This window comes from Argiope bruennichi, chromosome 7 (assembly GCF_947563725.1).
Source record: "Argiope bruennichi chromosome 7, qqArgBrue1.1, whole genome shotgun sequence".
NCBI classification, from domain to species: Eukaryota; Metazoa; Arthropoda; class Arachnida; order Araneae; family Araneidae; genus Argiope; species Argiope bruennichi.
Window position 1 is genome coordinate 120,258,648 of NC_079157.1, and position 19,411 is coordinate 120,278,058.

Sequence of the window (19,411 nt, forward strand, 5' to 3'; positions counted from 1 at the left end):
GATAAAGGAAAATAGCTAAATATATTGAGCATATGTTCTAAATGGAAGTTTTATATAAATTTTCATGTTTTCCATCAGACCATATTTAAAGCAGCATAATTTTTAAACAAATTTTTAATTTGGATTGAAAAAAAATTTCTAAAAAAAGATAAATAATAAATAATGTCTTGAAAATATTCGAAAATGCTGCAATTCACATTTGGTGCAGAAATCTGGTATGTCTGCTAATTACAAAATCATTAAGAGCACATTCAACATGCAAATAATATCAGATTTTGAAAGTAATCAAAATTAATAGTGATAAACTTGCTTTTTTTTTTTTTCTGCTTAGAAATAATATGCAACAAACACAATGAATTTGAATACTCTAATCTCCTTCCACATTCAGATTTTATACTCATTAATTAGGATTTCAATACAAATACAAACAGAATAATGTGGAGATTCATCGAACTAACTTAAGATCACTTTTAACATTCTTTAACAATCATAGCACTTTGTTATAAATAAAAATGTGACAGTTCAAAAAGTAGAAGAAAAACAGACCTTATTTACAAGACAGTTCTGAAAATCTTTCTTCATTTCCTGAACAGGAACACGATCATGAGGCCGTTTTGGTCCACTGACAGAACTTACAACAGTTGCTAAATCTAAAGTTACAATCTATAGAAAGGGGGGGGGGGGAGAGAAAAAAAATCAGCAGTTAGTCATAAAGTAGTATTCATTTTCATATTCAAGAGTAAACTTATAGCTTTAAAGTACAGAATACACATTAAATATATAATTTTGTAAAATGAATAAAAGATTGCAAAATTTTATTTAAAAAATGAATTGAGTTTAAAAAGCAGAAGTAGGAGAAAGCTATATTTACTATTAAAGCTACAATATTTTCTGTCAATTAGTCAATTTTCTGTATTTAGATAGAAAACAAGCAATAATGTTTTCTATCTAAGAATGCAAATAACCTTATTTGAAAATTATTAAATGTCCACTACAAAAAACTTTTTTCATTTTTACTTTTCATAAATATTTTTATTCAATACATAATCACGAGTGTAAAAAAAAATAAAATCATGTAGCAATCAAAATATACGAGACTTTCGTTTGCCTCTCAAGACTAATTTTTAAAAATCTTATCTTTATATAAAATAAGCAAACAGAATTTATTTTTCTTCACTTTAAAAACCTGATGACTTTTTAAGTAGAAAAATTTTGCAGTAACAAAAATCAATCTACTATGTAAATCAAAATTCACTGTCAAACAATTCTTTTCCCCTTCCTCTTTTTGTGAAAGAAAAATGAAAAATAGATGCCACATATGGTAATTTTTTAACGAATGACAGATCAAACTAGAAATAATCCTCTATCATATTCTAAAAAAAAAAAAAAAAAAAAAAAATAGATATCATCTAATAAATAAGAAAATTTCATAAATCTTAAATAAAATAATTCTGTTTAAGTTCAATCCCAAATAATATTAAATATAGTCTGATTTTCATTAAAGAATACAAGAAATAAATATGACATTTCTCTTATTTTAATAAATTTGACATACTGGGTGGAATTATTTCAATTTTGAATTAATTAAAGAATTTCATGATAAAATCTAATAGAAAATAAATATATAGCTAAATTAATTCCTATTAAATAAGCAGTTATAATGATGTAAATCTAAAACCACAAGTAAAAACTATGAAAATGATACACAAAAATAGAAAAAATGTGACTTTCCTACAATGTCTAACACATAAAAACAGTATTTTAGAGGCCTCAAAAGTAAAAATGTTTATATAGAAATTTTCTGCATAACAATTTAAAAAAAAAACTACTAAAAGTTGTATATCATTTTAATTAGATTTTATTGTTGACCTGACTATTTTGGGGGGAAAAAAAACTAAATGAATAAAAATTATAAAAAAATATGAAAAGTTCAATCTTAAAATGTTATATATTATATATACAGCAGACTCCCGATTATCCGCGGAGCAAATTGTATGCGCCTGCCGCACAAAGTTTTTTTTTTTTTTTTTTGACTGATTTTTTCGAAAAGGTGCAGTTTTACAGTTATGCTTTTGTAATTACATAATACATTACAGTATTAAAACAGTACATATGTATTAAGTTTTCTGTGTATCCTTGACATCTCTTGTAAGTACAAAGCACTTTTCTGTTTTCATTAACAAAATGCATTTTAGGTTAGTTTTGAGTGATATACTAAAATATTAAGCGTTAGTTAAACATTTCCTGCTGTTTATTTTACGTATTATTGAACAGAAAACGATTTTTCAAAGTTGGAATGACTGTTTTCTCTTTTTCTATACCAGTTTTTAGCTTTTTTCAGATTATCCGCGATTTTTGTTATCTGTGGCGGCTGCGCCACCCAATTCCGCGGATAATCGGGAGTGTACTGTATATATATATAAACTATGCAAACATATATGAGTGATTGGTAAAGTCCTTTAAATTCAAAAATAGTGTTTTGTATAGCCAGAAAAGTAACTTGTACACTTATAATAAAGTGACTATGCTGAATTCATTGAAATGGGTTATAATGCCCCCACAGCAGTAAAATAAGAAAATTATAAAATATATAATAATAATAATAACCAGAAAATTAAAGAAGATGGGCCAAAAAAGTCCAGTTAGTAAAATGTATGCGATACCATAATAAAAATACAAGAAAAAGTTTCATGGACTACTCTAAAATTGAGGGAGATATTTGTAATGAAAATTATGATTATTCCAAGACTTGAAAAAGCGTTCATCCTAAAATTATTTGGATTCTAGGATTTTACTCCCTCCCCGGTGTGTTTTCCAAATATTTTCTTATAATATTTTTGTTTACTTTTTTCAGTGCTTAAATTTCATATGGCTGTTGTTGAGCTCTGAAAAACTGCATGATAGTACCAAAGAATATATTTTTCAATTTTAGGACAAATCATGAAAAATTCACAATTTTAATTGCAGATTTTATTATCGAATATCATGCATTTCTCTAAATGAACATTCTGGTCAGTATCCTTTATTTATTTTTTTAGATATTTTTTGTAACTTTCACCAATAGCGATACAGTAATCTATTTCAATAAATTCAGCATAATCACTTTACTACAAGCACAAATTACTTCTCTGGCTGTACAAGATATTGTTTTGAATTTAAAGGGCTGGAAAGAAATTTACCAATTATCCTATATATAGAGAGATAGAATAAGAAAAACTAATCAGTTACAATAAAAATGAGCAGCAATTATTTAGAATACTTTTCAAAAATTCAATAAAAATGGATGACTTACTTCAGAAAATGCAGGATCTTGATCAGAGTTCTTATAGTCTCTGTACATGTGCACAGCTTCTAAGTAAGCTTTGACATACTTCAAATGTTTTTCATCTCGACCTAATAGAGAAAAGGAAATGGAAAATTAGCACTAATAATTTGTAACACTTTACAAATTACAAATTATTAGCACTAATTTGATAAAATCTTTCAACAATGAATAAATCCATGTTTGTACTGTAAAAGAACAACTTTATCAAACATATTTTATTGCACTTCTCTACTTCATCATGCAAGAAAATTCAGAAGAATCTCCTTTAAATTATGCAATTATTAATCAACTTTAACTTTCCACGCATTAAAAAAAATTACATATAGCTTTCTATCAATATAAATATTTATGATTTCTTGCAGCATGTTAAATTTTGGACAGAACTTTACATACTTTACTTTTAAGAAATCATATAATTATATTCTGCAGAATATATTCTTATCTTATATCTCTTATATCTTATATTCTTCTAATGTTATATTCTTATATATATTATTACAATATCTTAACTTAAAATTCTGCAGAATATATTAATAATTGTAAAAAATAAATTTTGAAAGTATTTAAAACAATCCTTGATGTAATACTTTTATTCAGCTTCATAAATCACCTGTTTGATGCAAATACAAAATGCTCTTATCATCAACAGGGAAGAATCCAACTGTCGCACCATACTCAGGGCACATATTGGATATTGTCGCTCTGTCTGCAATAGACAACTCAGCAACTCCAGGGCCAAAAAACTCCACAAATTTTCCAACAACTCCCAACTGTCTCAGATGCTAAACAGAAAAGGAGGAAAAGAATTTTGTAAATACATGTTAAATGTGATTAATACTAAAATTGTTTAGTGATGAAACTGATTTTCTTTATTTTCATTCCATAGATAACATTCAGGGAAAAAAAAAAAAAAAAATTACTTTAGTAATGGTGAGTACAACATCTGTAGAAGTGGCCATTGGATTCAATTTACCAACTAATTTGTAACCAACAACTTGTGGTAAAACCATACTAATAGCCTGTCCAAGCATAACAGCTTCAGCTTCAATGCCACCAACACCTGAAACCATTTTATTATATGTTAAACGCTTTCAGAAGACATTTTTATAAGATGATTATTGTATTTTTATAACTTTTTATTTCAAATAAAACGAAATATTACAAGAAATTTTCAATACATTTTGATATTTTCATATTTCTCAAAAATAATATGTTGTGATGAAAAAAAAGGGATATATCTTAAACTTATAAAAAAAAAATCAAGGAAAATATCTATTTAATATATATTACATCTATCTAATAATATTTAAAATATCTATTTCAAAGATCATATTCTCAATATAATATGCTGATATCTTTTATGAAATTTTAATATGCTGATATCTTTTATGAAATTTTTGTTCACATACATAATTAAAATATATTTATCTTATTTAAAGAATTCCAAGTGAGTGAAAGTTTTCAAATTCAAACACACCTTAAGAACATTATTATATATACTGCATTAAGAAGTTTTTAAGCCTTCTTTACTACTGATTTTTAATTCAGTATTTTTTTCTACATATTTACATTAAAAAATAAATAATTTCTAGTTATTTATAAAATAACACCTAAATTCAAACATAAAAAAATCTTCCAAAGAATATAAAAAGGTAAAGCAATACATTTTTAGAAATTGTTTAATAATTGTAATTATAAAGAGCTTTCAATTTTATAAGAGTAGTTAAAAAAGTTTTTGGTAAAAAAGAAAGCCCTATAAACAGTTTAAACAGTCTGATTTTTTAATTCTAACAATTACCAATAAATTATCCAAGATGAATATCTTAGATTAAAATTGAAACATCCAAAGAAGTTGCAATAAAATAGCAAGCAAAAGGAACACAAAAGCAATATGAAAGAGTTATAAAAATCAATATTAAAACTTGTAAATATTACAGATTTTAGTTAAAATTAAAGATTAGATAAAAATTCAGATAAGATAAAAATTGCAGTGCTAATATTTTTTGAAAGTGCTTTCTCTGATCTTTCATCGACTTTTTTTAGTTTGTGATAATAAATTATACCCATTAATATATATTACTTAAACTTCATTGATGGCTTACAAATATATTGTTATGTGCTAACTAAAGAAACAATTTCATTATATATATATATATATATATATATATATATATATATATATATATATATATATATATATATATATACAGTACTGGGCAAATTAATTGGAACAAGCATATTTTTAAAGAAAATTGCTCCTTTCTCGGAGATTTTCTGCCTCAAACCGGTTTCAACTGCATTTTTTTACAACGTTCGACTGCCCTTGACTAATTTTTCCCCTTCAGTTGTTGTAAGAAGTGATAGCTTGTGTGAATTGTCTCCTTCTGATGTGTATTTAAAAAATGGATATCACTCCCAGGAAATTGTTAGAATTGTTACCCTTAGTCAGCATACTTCTATGACTGTGAGGTATATTGCTGCAGCAGTTGGAGTTGAAAAACCTAGTGTTTCTAGGATTATTAATCAGCAAAAGAATTTTGGGTCAGTGTCTCCAAAACGAAAGAGTAAATGTGGACGCAAACGCAAGATCACACCTCGAGCAGAAAAATTTCTTGTACGAAATAGTACAATGCATCCTTACAAAACAAGTAGAGATCTTCAGAGAGAATTATTAGCTACTGGTGTGAGCGTGGATTCATCGACAGTTCGACGAAGGCTTTCGAAGCTGGGAGATTTGCAAGAAAACCAATCCAAAAACAGTTATTAACACCTGCAATGAAGAAAAAACGCTAGGATTGGGCCAGGAAATATCAATCCTGGACTGCACAAGATTGGAAGAAGGTTGTATTCAGCAATGAAATGCATTTTTTTGTGCAAGGGTTTCGACCAAGATTTGTCAGGCGAAAAAGTGGAGTTCTCCTGATGTAAATCCCATCGAAAACTTGTGGAGCATTCTAAAGAGACGTTTGAGTAAAGTGGACTGTTCAACAAAGAAAACAATGATTGAGAATGCTATAAAAGTTTGGTTTCGTTATGACGAGATCAAAAATTTATGTTCTAATTTAGTGAAATATATGCCAAACCGTGTACAGGATCTCATTCAAGCTAGAGGAGGACATATTTTGTATTAGATTGCTATACCGTGCATGTAAGTTAACCTATACTAATTAAACAACATTTGTGAACATTTTTGTGTTTGTCCCAATTAATTTGCACAGTACTGTATAATGTAAAACACATATTTTTTAAGCAGTTTCATGACCAAAGAAAGAAGACACTTTTTAATTTTTAATATTTTAAACTTCTGATTTATTCCACCTGGGAGGCATATTATATACAAGAAGTGATATTGAAACTGATGTTTGTTCACATTAGCATGCAAGAGCAGAAAGAACCCAAAAGTTTTTTCTTGATGATTTTATACTACGAGATTCTTAAACGGATTTCTATGATATGTGTTGATTTAGGAAAGGGAAATATAGGTATCTTTTAAAAGAATTTGCTAAGCATGATAGATTTTTATTCCTTCATTCGGAGAATGAGAACTTGCTGATTAAAACAGTTTTACAAAGCTCATGCAGGATTAATTAAATAAAAAAGGTGGAAATGGATCAGAAAAAAGAGAACATTTTAGAATGAAGCTAATATGGGTTAAATTACGATGCAAATTTGGAAATGATTTTAAATGAAAATGAAATGAAATTTAAACTGGATTTGAAATATTTTTACATATATAAAAAACATATAATTATTCTGAAAATTCCTCAACAACTAATTATTTAATAAAATTATAAGAATTTAAGATTTGTTTTAAAAACATGAAAATACCCCATCCAACAATTCCCAGTCCATTAATCATTGTAGTATGTGAATCAGCTCCTACAAGACTGTCAGGATATAGTAAACCATTGTTATCAAAAACCACTCTTGCTAAGTATTCTAAATTGACTTGATGACAGATTCCAGATCCTGGTGGAATTATTGTCATGTTTTTAAAAGCCTTAGCTCCCCACTAAATAAAAAAAAAAGAAAATACATAAGTTCTTGATTTCATTAAAAGAAAATTGAAAATATATGCTAAAAAATCAAGTACAATAAATTTTTAAAATAAATTATAAAAAATATTTATTAAGTAACAATATTCAAATATAATTCTCTAATGCTTTTCTAGATAAAAATATACATTCAAAATCAATTCTTATTCTGTGGTAATGCATGATATACATTATTAACCAAATTTTAGATGTCATCGGCATATATTATGAAAACTGTTTACAATTAAACATTTCTTTAACATCTTTCAAATTAAAGTTAATCCTTAATTTCATTAAGTAATCATTAAAATATACAATAAAAAATTAATTAATTTTAAGAATCTGTATAAAATTTTATAAATATTCAAACGATAACTTTTGGAATTAGATAGTTTGTGTCTATTATTGAACAAGCAAATAATTGGGTTACCTTCTAAATGTTACTCTTCATTTCAATATATAAGACTTTTGAATAAAAAAAATATAGAGAAAGAAAACTCATAAAATAATCATTCTTATATAATTTTTTTAAAGGGTATGCAGGTACAGAAAGTACAGGCACTATAAATTGTAGTGTGAAATGACAATTTAAAAAAAAAAAAGCAAATTATATAACATGTTAGTACAGAATCCTTATATTACATATAATGCACGAGAAGCAAACATTTGGCTGTAAAGTATAAAACAATTAATATTTCATGTATTTCCAAGCCATGGTTTGTCTGTCTGTAACATCAAAAGACAAACCAGAAAAATATAAAATACCTTTGCTAAAGAAATTTCTAAAATCAAATAAAAATATGCATGACTTTCAATTTTTGTTTCAGGCAGAGAATTTATTCAGCAATGATGAAATATACTACTTCAAGTATGGACAGTAAAAATTTTAACCTACACTATACCATATGAAAATGGAAGAGCAATGTGTAGAATCCAAGGAGAAATGTAGGCTGATAAGATCTTTATAGATTCTATAAAATGCAAGCCTTTTCATGAAAAGCCTTCATATGATTTTCTTTTAATACTTTTCCTAAACATCATTTGCCATTCTATATAATTACAAGCTATTAATGCAAAAATTTTGGGGAAAGTGCATACATTACAATAATTTAAATATTTCATAATTTGCAGCAAAACATTAGACATCTGATAATTTGACAAGATCTGATACACTGACTGCTTTTTGTTAACTGATACACTGACTGCCAGTTTTAATGCAAAAATTATTATATAAGACATTGAGTTGTAATATTGTATAAACATCAATTATACTAGTTTGCTGGGGTGGAGTGGAGGTGGAAAGAGAAATCTACAAATAAAACTTTCCCAAGTAAAGATAATGAAAAAAATATCGATTTTAACAGATTTGTTTAAGCAGTAATATTTTAATACAGTATGTAAGTATACAAAATACCAACAAAACAGTTTTTGTAAACATTAATTTAATTTTATAAGTAAATGTTTCTAAATACTATTTTATGAGATTTTTTTTGTGTGTGTGTCAACTATCCACTAAGGTAGATATTCAGTTATATAAGTTCTGGATTCAATTAATTTGAATTATTGGAGTTCTACTGCAAAACAAATTTATCTCTTGTAATAACACAGAAAAATATAAAATAACACAAAGACCTTCCTTGTAATGAACATTTGATAAGATCATAACAAGCAAGAATTATTAAAGCATATGCTATATTTGAGATATTAGAAAGCAAGCTTATTACAATGACATAATTTTGATATTTAAATCCTTTTGAAGAAACAAAGCTAATGAATAAAATTACTCACTTTAAGAAATTCAAATCTTTCTTTGTTCCTTTCGAACTCTAGATCCAAGTTCTTTTCCAAGGAATCAGAACTGCAAGACAAAATATTCTCTATTCATAACTAATCACATAATTTAACATTAAAAAAAAACTTAAATATTATTGACAAAATACATTTGATATTCTCAATTACAACAATAATAAACATTGCATTTGCAATTAAATAATACAATTACGATTGTTAAGTAGTATTAGAATTATTAATCAATATTAAAATTATTTTAACTTTAAAATATATTTTTTCACAAAAAAGTTAGTCATTTACAAACTTTCACTACACTTTTATGCTATAAAAAGTTAAATAAGCATAGAAATGTACTGCAAAAACTTAACAGTTAAGATCTAGAAGAAAGAAGGAGAATTCAGAGAGCAATCAATTTTTTAGAATATTTCTACGATAATAAATATTTTTAATAGCAGAACAATAATCAATGATTTGCAGTTGAAATAATTATTATTTACAAAAGAAGAATTTAATTTCACAAGAATTTATTTGTAATTTGTAGTTTTTGCAATCATCTATATAAAATCTGAACAGACATTTTTCATAAATTTATCACATATTCTTATAGACAGGAAGTTCTGAGAAAATTAATATATATTATTAGGGAACAAAAGTATATTGTACTTGAATCAAACTATTAATACGCTTAACTGATACATTTTCTTCAGAATCAAATCAAAAATAATTTATGGGAATCGACATAGCTATAAAAAGAATGGCAGAATAGAATTTCAATAAAAAAAAGCATAATTTGTACTTAAGAAAACAATAAATCAATAAAGGGATTAACATAAATCTACTTCAATCTAAAAGTGTAATTAGTAATTAGTTGCCAACGTTGGTTTAAAAAAAAGCAGAAGGAAATACAGGCTGGTAACAAATACAAGAATTTATTTCTTTACAAACATATATATATATACATATATAAAGCACAAACATGCTGTTAATAAAAATAAGGAAACCTCAAAGGAAATGAAATTTTTTTTCAAATATTTATAGTACATTTCTTTTAATTTGAATATATATTTCATTTTATATAGATTTTAAAGTAAAATTTATTTAAAACATTTGTATCAAGTTTTGGCTGTGTAGGATAATTTGATAAAATTACACATATACCCCCCCCCTCCCTCAAAAAAAAAATTGATGGATTTTCTTTGTTTAAAAAATCCTTCAATCATATCCTGCAAGTTATAACTCAAAACAGAGATCCTACCAGCAACCGAATCTGCAATAAATAGATAATTTATCTACTAAGAATATTCTTTAAGTTACATGTCTTAATGCAAGTTAACTTGTTTTCATATTTAGCTCATTTGATTTGATGCTAAACATGCAAGAAAAAATTAATCAACATACTACACAAAAAAATATGAAGCCTATTCATTTAAAAATGCCTTATCTAATAAAGAAAAGCAAATTTAAGAAACTGATTTGCTCAACCAATTTGCTTCATTTTCATTATGTCACTATTTTGGATTTTTTTTTTTTTCTTTTTTTTCCCCATTCATACAGCAGCAATAAATTTTGATGAATACTTTATTAGCTTTTGTAAAATCAAAAAGCATTTCCATAACAATTTTAATCACGCTAACATAAGAGACCAGAAACAGAAAAGAAGTCCACATGTTCTAACAAAATTTGAATGTAGGGTCTTAGATGTAAAGTTAAGAATTATTAATCAACTTCAGACAGAAATAAATTATATTGATTTTTAAAGATGAAGTATGAACTAACAAATAATGTAATCTGCATTAGAAGCATCGTTTAAAAGTTAACTGGCAGTTATCTTACACTGTCAGTTAACTTATGCTGGCCACCTCTAAGTAAATTGAAAACTATTCTCGTTCACTAAAAACAAGAATCACTAAATTTTGAATTTAAATCAGCAAAAATATTTTTTAAAAGGAATTACTAATTATTTACAGACTAGAGACAATGAATAGGAAAAATGAAATACATATTGTGCAGATTCAAACAGTAATTGGGAAAACCTAAAAACCCATCATGCAAATAAGTAAGTCTAAAGCAAATTCAACTGAATGCAATGCAGCAAAAGCAGTTTTAAATCGGGAAAGACACAATCTAGAGAACACAAGATTATCACAATCTTAATTTAAAAATAACAGAATCCAAATATAAACTATACTAAAATAAAAATAAAATAAAAAGTTACTAGGCAGAATCAGAAAAAAAAAATGGATTTTTTTTTTTTTTTTTTTTGATATTTTGTAGCTTTAAAGAACGGAATTACTAAAAAAATAATTTTAAACTAAAATATGTAGGATGACAGTAACTTCTATAGCTTTAAGAACAAAACTTGAACTCAAAAATAAGACGTTTAACTAAATACATTTAAACAAATTTTTAAAAAGTCTACACTAACCCTATAGATCTTGCTTTATGAAACGGGCAGTATTCATATTGAAGAGGAAAGTTGGGATGAGGTGAAACTTTAGGATTTTGCAGTTCTTGTTTTAATCGAGAGAAACTAGATGGTAGACTTAGATTTTGATTGTTATTTCTCCATGTCCGCAATCGCTCACAGTCCAAACTTTGGTTTTTAAATGCATATGAAGACTTCAAATGATTCTCATTGATTGTATTTTTTGAGCAATAATTAAATCTGGAAGAATTTTGGTCACTTTCTTGCTTTATGGAAGCACCATTAGGACTTTTTCGGCTGCTGGTCGCAAATCTGTTACCACCACCAGGGTTAGGGCTGTCACGGAGAGTGCTGTAAAGGGGGAAGACAACAGTGAACGCAACTGTCACAAAAAGGAGTGGTTACACACAAAAAGCAAGCACTCTTCAGCTTAAAAGTTCATTTCAAAAACAACTTTACATTTAGTATTAAATGCTGCTCTATGTAATAAATTTAGAGGGTAATTTAGCAAGAAAATCAAATATATCAGAATTTTAATAACAATTTAAGAATAATAAGTTAAAAGAGTCATCAATTACCATTTAAGAGCATTAAATTAGAATAATTAAGTAGATATTACAATTCTTTGTTTTTGAGCTTCCCCTCCCCTTTTTAGTTAATATATAAAAGTATAAAAGAGATATATAAGGAAATGTAGAAAATTCTCAGGCTTGAACTATTTGGTAATGATAAAGTTTTTATTTCAAATTTTAAATTCTACAAATGATTGTAAGTTACAGAAATAATAAAAAAAAAACATTAAAAATCTTTCAATTCAAAATGATTAATTACTTTTTTAGGAGGTAAATACTGTAAAGTGAAAATTTTAATTCAACAGTACCATAAAACAAAATTTTGTATAAATTTAAAAAATTTTAATGAAAAAATGAGTTGTACTTGCTTTTTTTTTTTTTTTTTTTTTTGTAAATACTGCTTTTTTTTTTTTCCAGAGATTTTTTTAAACAATAAAACAATGTTGCTCATTAGAAAACTTATTCTTGGAAGGCAGTTAATGCATTAAAAAAGAATTCTAGACTTTTCTTGCCTAATTATGATTATCATGATGGAAATGCAAAATTCTAAAGGCAGCTCAGAACAAATAATTTATTTAATAAGGGAAGATTTTTACATATGTTTAATTATAAAGATAACTAAAAAAAATTCATATGCAAATTTTGATATAAAAGATATATTTTATAAATTTATTAAAATGATAAACATTTTTTTAGTTATGTTTTGCTAAAATATATATATAAAATATAACATATATTTAATAGTATTCATCATCGTCATTTTTAGCTAATTTTTACAAAGATAAAAAGTATGCTCATCGTCAGTTTAAGTAATTTATAATGTCTATACATGTTCTGTAGCAATTTCCTAAATTACAAACTACATTCGACGAAACTGAAAAAAATATTATAAAAATTAAAATCTTGTTAAAAAGAAAGAGCTTTCAAAGAAGAAACATAAAAACACAAAGTGAAAATGTTAATTTTCAATGTATAAAAAAATAAAAAGGTCATTAAATAAAGAAAATGGCTAAAAAAATAAAAAAAAAGCAGATATTAGCTTCAGAATAATCTAAATAAACTAAGCAATGTATTAATTTAATTAAGATTTATCAACAAAATTTATATTAATTAAATTTTTCTCATAATACTGTATCTATATAAAAATTAACTTATTCATGGTTCAAAGTATTTAATTGATTTTAATCAAATTTTTATTTAAGTCCTAAAATAAATTGATTTGTATTAATTTTAAAAAACTAAATCAATTAAAATTCATGGTAGCCAGATGATACAATTATATAAGTTCTTACATGACAACACTTAAGAGGCATACTCATGCTTCACAAAATCACTTTTAAAATAAATTAAAACACATAAAATTTTAATATACAAGGAATATAAAGTCATATTTTAAGAAAAAATTGATTTGGTAGAAGAGAACTGAAAATTAAAATATAACAAACAATTCATCTGAAGTGATTTTATAAGACCTTAAGATAGAAATAAATAAATAAGTGTAAAAATTATACATAACTTCTGAAAAGTATGTCAATCAAGATAGATATTAAGTATTTTACATAAGCAATAAGTATGATGACATTATGATGTCTTTCAAAATCAAAGATTTCAACACTGTAGAGAGTGTTCAAAAAGTTGTATTAAAAAAAAATGCTGAATTTCATGAAATGGGAGAAGAATCAAAGAAAATGAAACTTTAGGATATACAAGATTTAAATTTTTATAAAACCCAGATTATAAAAATTTACAGATTGCAATTTCAAATCAGATTGTATACAAAAATATTTTTTTTAAATCAAAGGTATCAAGGAATTAATAACTAATTAAAATTATAGCCTTTAAGGCATTAGTACATAATACTCAGACCTCCAGTTTTATATATAAAGTTCTCAGTAATATGCTTTTTGAAAAAGTTCTTAAAATTAACTTTGCATAAATATATTTCATTCTATTTTTAAAGATAAAGTTTACATATAGAAGTATTATTAATCTTTAAATAACCAGTTTCCCTTTGTAGCTAATATCTTTTGTCTTTTCATATCTTTCTATATAATACCAAAATTTGTAAATCACTTTATTAGAATATGGAGGATATTTTTACACACAGGAAGTTTTTATATACAAAAACAACATAAAAAGTTAATGCATTTACTTCTTATATAAAATTATCAATTTTATTTAATTTCATAAAATTTATTTTTTATATTTTTTTTACAATTTTGTGAATTAAAATATATGCTTAAGAGCAGATTTAGGGACACTCTTTCTCAGATGCATAATTTTATTTCATATTGAAGGATAAATTTATCATAAGTAATTGATTAAACACTAGCACACAGATGATATAAAGTATAATAATACCCCCCCCCCGAATCATGAAGTGAATTCTCACATATTTTAATATCTGTATATTTGACTTAAGCCACCTGCTTTCTTAAATATATAAATTTAGCTGTAAAACAATTTTTGTGCTCTTTATATAATAGTTGGTAACAATATACAATTTTCATCCTCAAATTACACTAATATTTTTTATCATAATAGGTAAATTAAATTTACTACCAAGGAGAAAAAATTAATATGAGCTTAAAATTTACTACATGCTTTGTATGTGCAAAATTCCAATCTTCAGTATACTATTTCAATTAATTCTTAAAATGTAACCAAATAGGAACATGAATCAAATAAGTTAATATGCATATGTTTTTTGAATAAACAATTTCAAAATCTTTTCACACATCTGCCAAATAGACAGGTCTGCATCTATTTCCACATAAAAGGAAGGGGGGGGGGGTAACTAAAGAACTGAGAAAAATCCATATTTTCAAAAAGTAAGTCAAGTAATTAGAAAACTCGAAATTTCAAATTTTATTTCTAAAAGAAAGCAAGTGAATATTAGCTTTCAAAAATTTAGTATAGCAAAATTATAATCATGCTTGTGATAACAGGTAAAAGCAAGCTTAATGCATCATGCTGTTAAAATAAAATGTTAATCAAAATGTTTATATAAAGAAGAAAATAGTATATAGTAGCAATAATAGTAAGAAAATAGTAAACATTGGAAAGTAAAATTGAAAATAAACATGAAGACAAAATGAAATTCTTCTATTCTAAAAAAAATTATTCAACAGAAAAATTATTCTACAAATATAGGGAAAGAATTTTTTAACATTTAAAAAAAAATTGTAACAGGATTTTTAATTTTGATTTTAAATTAGGTGTTTGCACATATTGTAGAAAAATAATAAAATATTTTTTGTAATAAAACAAATCTAAATATAAAGAACTACAACATTTAAAAATGCAAATGCATTAATATTACTTTTTTATGCACAAAGCATTATAATGATTCTTTGCATAACTTCACATACACTTTTCATTAAGTTGTAAAGATTCAGAATTTGGTTTTTATATATATATAAAATATTTTTAATTTTTGCAAAAACTACATACCATAATTTTTTATTAACCGAATGCATGTTCACAATAACATATCAATTTATTTTTGTATACAGCAATCATACAATTTCTCTATAAATAAATCTAATTAAATCTTTATAAAGCAAAGTTTTTTGTTGTTGTTGTTGTTAAAATAATGTATTAACATCCCAAATTCTCAATTAAAAGGAATGCAGTATTAAAAGAACAAATAATTCATTTGTTAGTTAAGAATTTGTGCATGTGAATTATCCAAGAATGAATTCTTGTGTGAAAACTACTCAGCACACATATAACAAAAAGAACAGATAACATATTTAAAAGAATATTTAAGGTGGAGAAGCTTATTCAGACTTATAAACATATTAAGCTTTCCATACAGTAAAATTTATGTTATTTTCTGTAAAAATATATACAATACTTGCACATATATAAGCAAAAAAAGGGGGGACGGGAGAAGCTTTCAGCTAGCATTTCTTTGTGATATGAAATTAAGAATTATAAAGTAATAAAATGTCACTGAGCAATAAAAATTGTTGGATTCATTTATGCGATAAAGATTCTATTACAAATAATTTCAAAAATTCACTTTTTTTTAAACAAGACTAGTCAATCTTCCATGAAATTATAAATTCATTTTTTAATTGTATTATTATTAATTGCTTCCAAACATAAGATTATTTTCTTTGCTCAAACTTTTCTTATTTTAATTCAATAAAAATGAAATTATCAGTCTACTCTTGAAAGATATTGCTTAAGAATATTTTTGATACATCTCAAGTAAAATAATTAATTTCCAACTCACATTTGTAATTTAAATATCATAAAATAACATCATAAATATGAATTAATATAATCTAAATAAATAATACATTTTAAAATTGCAATAAAACCTAATTAAAAAAAATTCTGAGTTACAACTGACAGGTGAAGTTATTGATATATCAAATATTAAGATCATGTTTATAGCATCATTAGTTTTAAGTTTTCAATTTTAAGTTTTTAATTTCAATTTCATTAGTTACTTTTTAACTTATTTTATCTCATATGGTTTAGCAGGCTTTTCCAAACATGACAAATAAATAAAAAGTATTGAGAGACTTTGCAATACGATTAAAAGAGTTAAAATTTTTGCTTCTGCATAATTACTGTAGAATTAGTTAACTGAAAACCCATTTACAACTTATCTACTATAATCATCCAATACCACTTAATAGTATACTAAGATCCATTAATAGTTAGATGATCACCCACTTACCTTGTAGAAAAATCTACTTGAACTGAGTGGTCAATTACAAGATCTGCTGGGCATAAAGGGTTTACTTTCTCAGGATCTCCACCTAACTTTTGAACACAATCTCTCATAGCTGCGAAATCTGTTACACAAGGTACACCTCTAAAGAAATGATTCATATTATATTTTCTTAAATAAAAATTCATTTTTATAAATATGCATGGAAATAATATTTTGTTCAACTTTTTCTTTTCAGCTGTGCAGATATCCTCCCTTCCCTATCTATTTGAAGTGGTATGTAAAATAATTAGGATTTTCACTAACCTATGAAAATAATCCATCTTTTAACAACAAAGTAAATGATTTAACTTTCCATCTTCATTTAATAAAGAGCAGATTTATTAAGAATAAGAGAAAGAATAATATAAAAAAATTAAAAAGGAGGACAATATATAATCTCTAACAACTAGAAAAGAGAATAAATAATAAATTACTGGAATGTTCACTAAAGAAAATTATTATTTCAAATATAAGTAAAAAAAATTTTTTTTTACTGAATTTAATTCAATTGTAAATATTAAATATTCTGAACTTCATATTATTCATAATTATACTTATAAAAAAGAATTTTAATTAAAATGTATAATATAGAAACATAATAATACAATTTATACTCACGTAAAATCTTGAAGAATTACACGAGCTGGAGTAAATGCAACATCCACCCCACCTTCTTTAAATTGAAGAGTTTCCCAATTCAAGATATTTGTCACATCCTTTTCTTTTACTTGGAAATTATCGCAGCAACGTACAGCAGCTTCCAATAAGACACGGATGGAAAATGGTAACTTTTCTGAAAAATAATGCAAACATTATAAACATATATATATAAACAGATTATATTATTGCTCAATTAATGAATTTTTTTCATTATGTTTCAAAGTGCCTACCAGTAGCTTAGGGGATTTAACTAGTGGGTTAAAGCACAATGCAGTTAAGAAACATGAATGAAAGGATAAATATTAAAGGTTCCATTCTCTCATTATGTTCATAATCAGCATTGTTCAAACACTGATAGATAAATATATTCTTTGGCAATAAATTGTCTACAGCAGTTAGTTGGCAATTATTTTTTCTCCAGGCATAACAAAAATTTGGCCCAGTTCCTCCTCAACGTTTCCAAGAAGACAATCTACCAATATATACTTTAGATTATGCCAAATTTCTATTTCGGATAATGCTTGGATGTTGCTCTTAGATTGTTCTGATCAACAGAAGTTGTTCCAATTTCTTTTTATTATGAGTCTTGGAATTTATAAACTTGTCTAGTTAAGTAGGACAAAATTAAATTACTTAAAACAATGCATTTTTAAAGGCAAACAAGCTATACAAACAATTTATCTCTAAGACATGTTTAATTAAGGCATTTAATATTTCTCAGATACGAAAAAATGCACTATATTCATAGAAATCTATTTCAACATTCCCCATCTTCATTGCAAGAAAGTTTTACTTCCCAAGCATTAAAAATGCTCTATATCGTTGCAAAAGGAAGATCTGTGAATAGTCAGTGGGGCTCAGAGGTAAAGTATGCGCTTGGAAAGCACAAGGTCGGGGGTTTGAATCCTAGCCAAGTTGTATTAATTTAACAGTTGAATTTTAATTTGATTTTCTTATTATTTATTCATTTGTTAATGTTCTAGAAGCTTCTAGAACTTTCTTTATAATTCTAGATTATTCTGTAAAGGTATAAATTCTGAGTTCCACCAGCAGTGAAATCAATTCTTTGTATGTTGTTGCTTAGAGCTAATAAACTTGATATAGTGTTACTTTGTGATCCGTCATTCTTTGGATCTTCGTGATAATATCTAGCATTTTTATAAATCCTTTAATTTGAATTTAAACAGAAATTAATTTAAACCCCTATGTTTGGATAGATACAAATGTTTTATTACAGAAGTGCCACACTTCCGCTTTCCTTTTACAACTCACAAGTTGGAATTACATTATGGACAGTTTTCTATAATCAGCAGATAATGTCACTTCTCTATTCTAATACACTGTCACATGTTAGATATTTAATAAGCAAGAGAAAAGGAAAAGTGATCGAAATGAGTGCACAACTTATGAAAGAGAATAGCAGATTTTCCCTTCATTCCGAATAAAGAATAATGTTCTTCTGCTTTACTTACCATACCGAGGATCATTCAAACCCAGCAGATCATAATACTTGTATACTGATCCATCAACCTCCAATGACTTAAGGAGATGACTAAAAGGATTACCTAAAAAGAGATTTTAAGAATCAATATTACTAAGCAGTATCTAAAATTTTTAGCTAATGCAATATATCAAATAAATCTATAGAGTAGATTAGCAACTATCAACTGTGAGGTGCAATGTAACAGCTAATTTCATTAAAAAAATGGTAACATTAACTAATTAAAAATTTTATTGGTCATTCAATTTTCAGAAGTTCATGCGTTTTGGAAGAATTTCCATTAGTGATATTTCTATATATAAATATCTATTTTATAATGCTTAAAATAAAATTCATGAATGTATTTAAATTTTATTTATTTGCGAGTGATG

General features: G+C 25.6%; 1 protein-coding gene across 2 annotated transcripts in view; it reads right to left on the minus strand.

Annotated features, from left to right (window-relative positions):
• The window catches only part of LOC129974900 (cytoplasmic aconitate hydratase-like), a 40,170-nt gene that overhangs the window by 17,064 nt on the left and 3,695 nt on the right, over positions 1-19,411 (minus strand). The window contains exons 2-11 of one of the 2 annotated variants that reach the window (XM_056087678.1): positions 19,012-19,104; positions 17,498-17,672; positions 16,844-16,981; positions 11,576-11,926; positions 9,148-9,217; positions 7,154-7,337; positions 4,246-4,385; positions 3,936-4,107; positions 3,293-3,393; positions 547-663 (exon numbers count right to left, since the gene is read on the minus strand). In XM_056087678.1, the coding sequence (XP_055943653.1) occupies positions 547-663; positions 3,293-3,393; positions 3,936-4,107; positions 4,246-4,385; positions 7,154-7,337; positions 9,148-9,217; positions 11,576-11,926; positions 16,844-16,981; positions 17,498-17,672; positions 19,012-19,104 (1,541 nt within the window). The remainder of the gene's footprint in view (positions 1-546; positions 664-3,292; positions 3,394-3,935; positions 4,108-4,245; positions 4,386-7,153; positions 7,338-9,147; positions 9,218-11,575; positions 11,927-16,843; positions 16,982-17,497; positions 17,673-19,011; positions 19,105-19,411) is intronic. The other variant, XM_056087679.1, reaches the window with a different exon arrangement.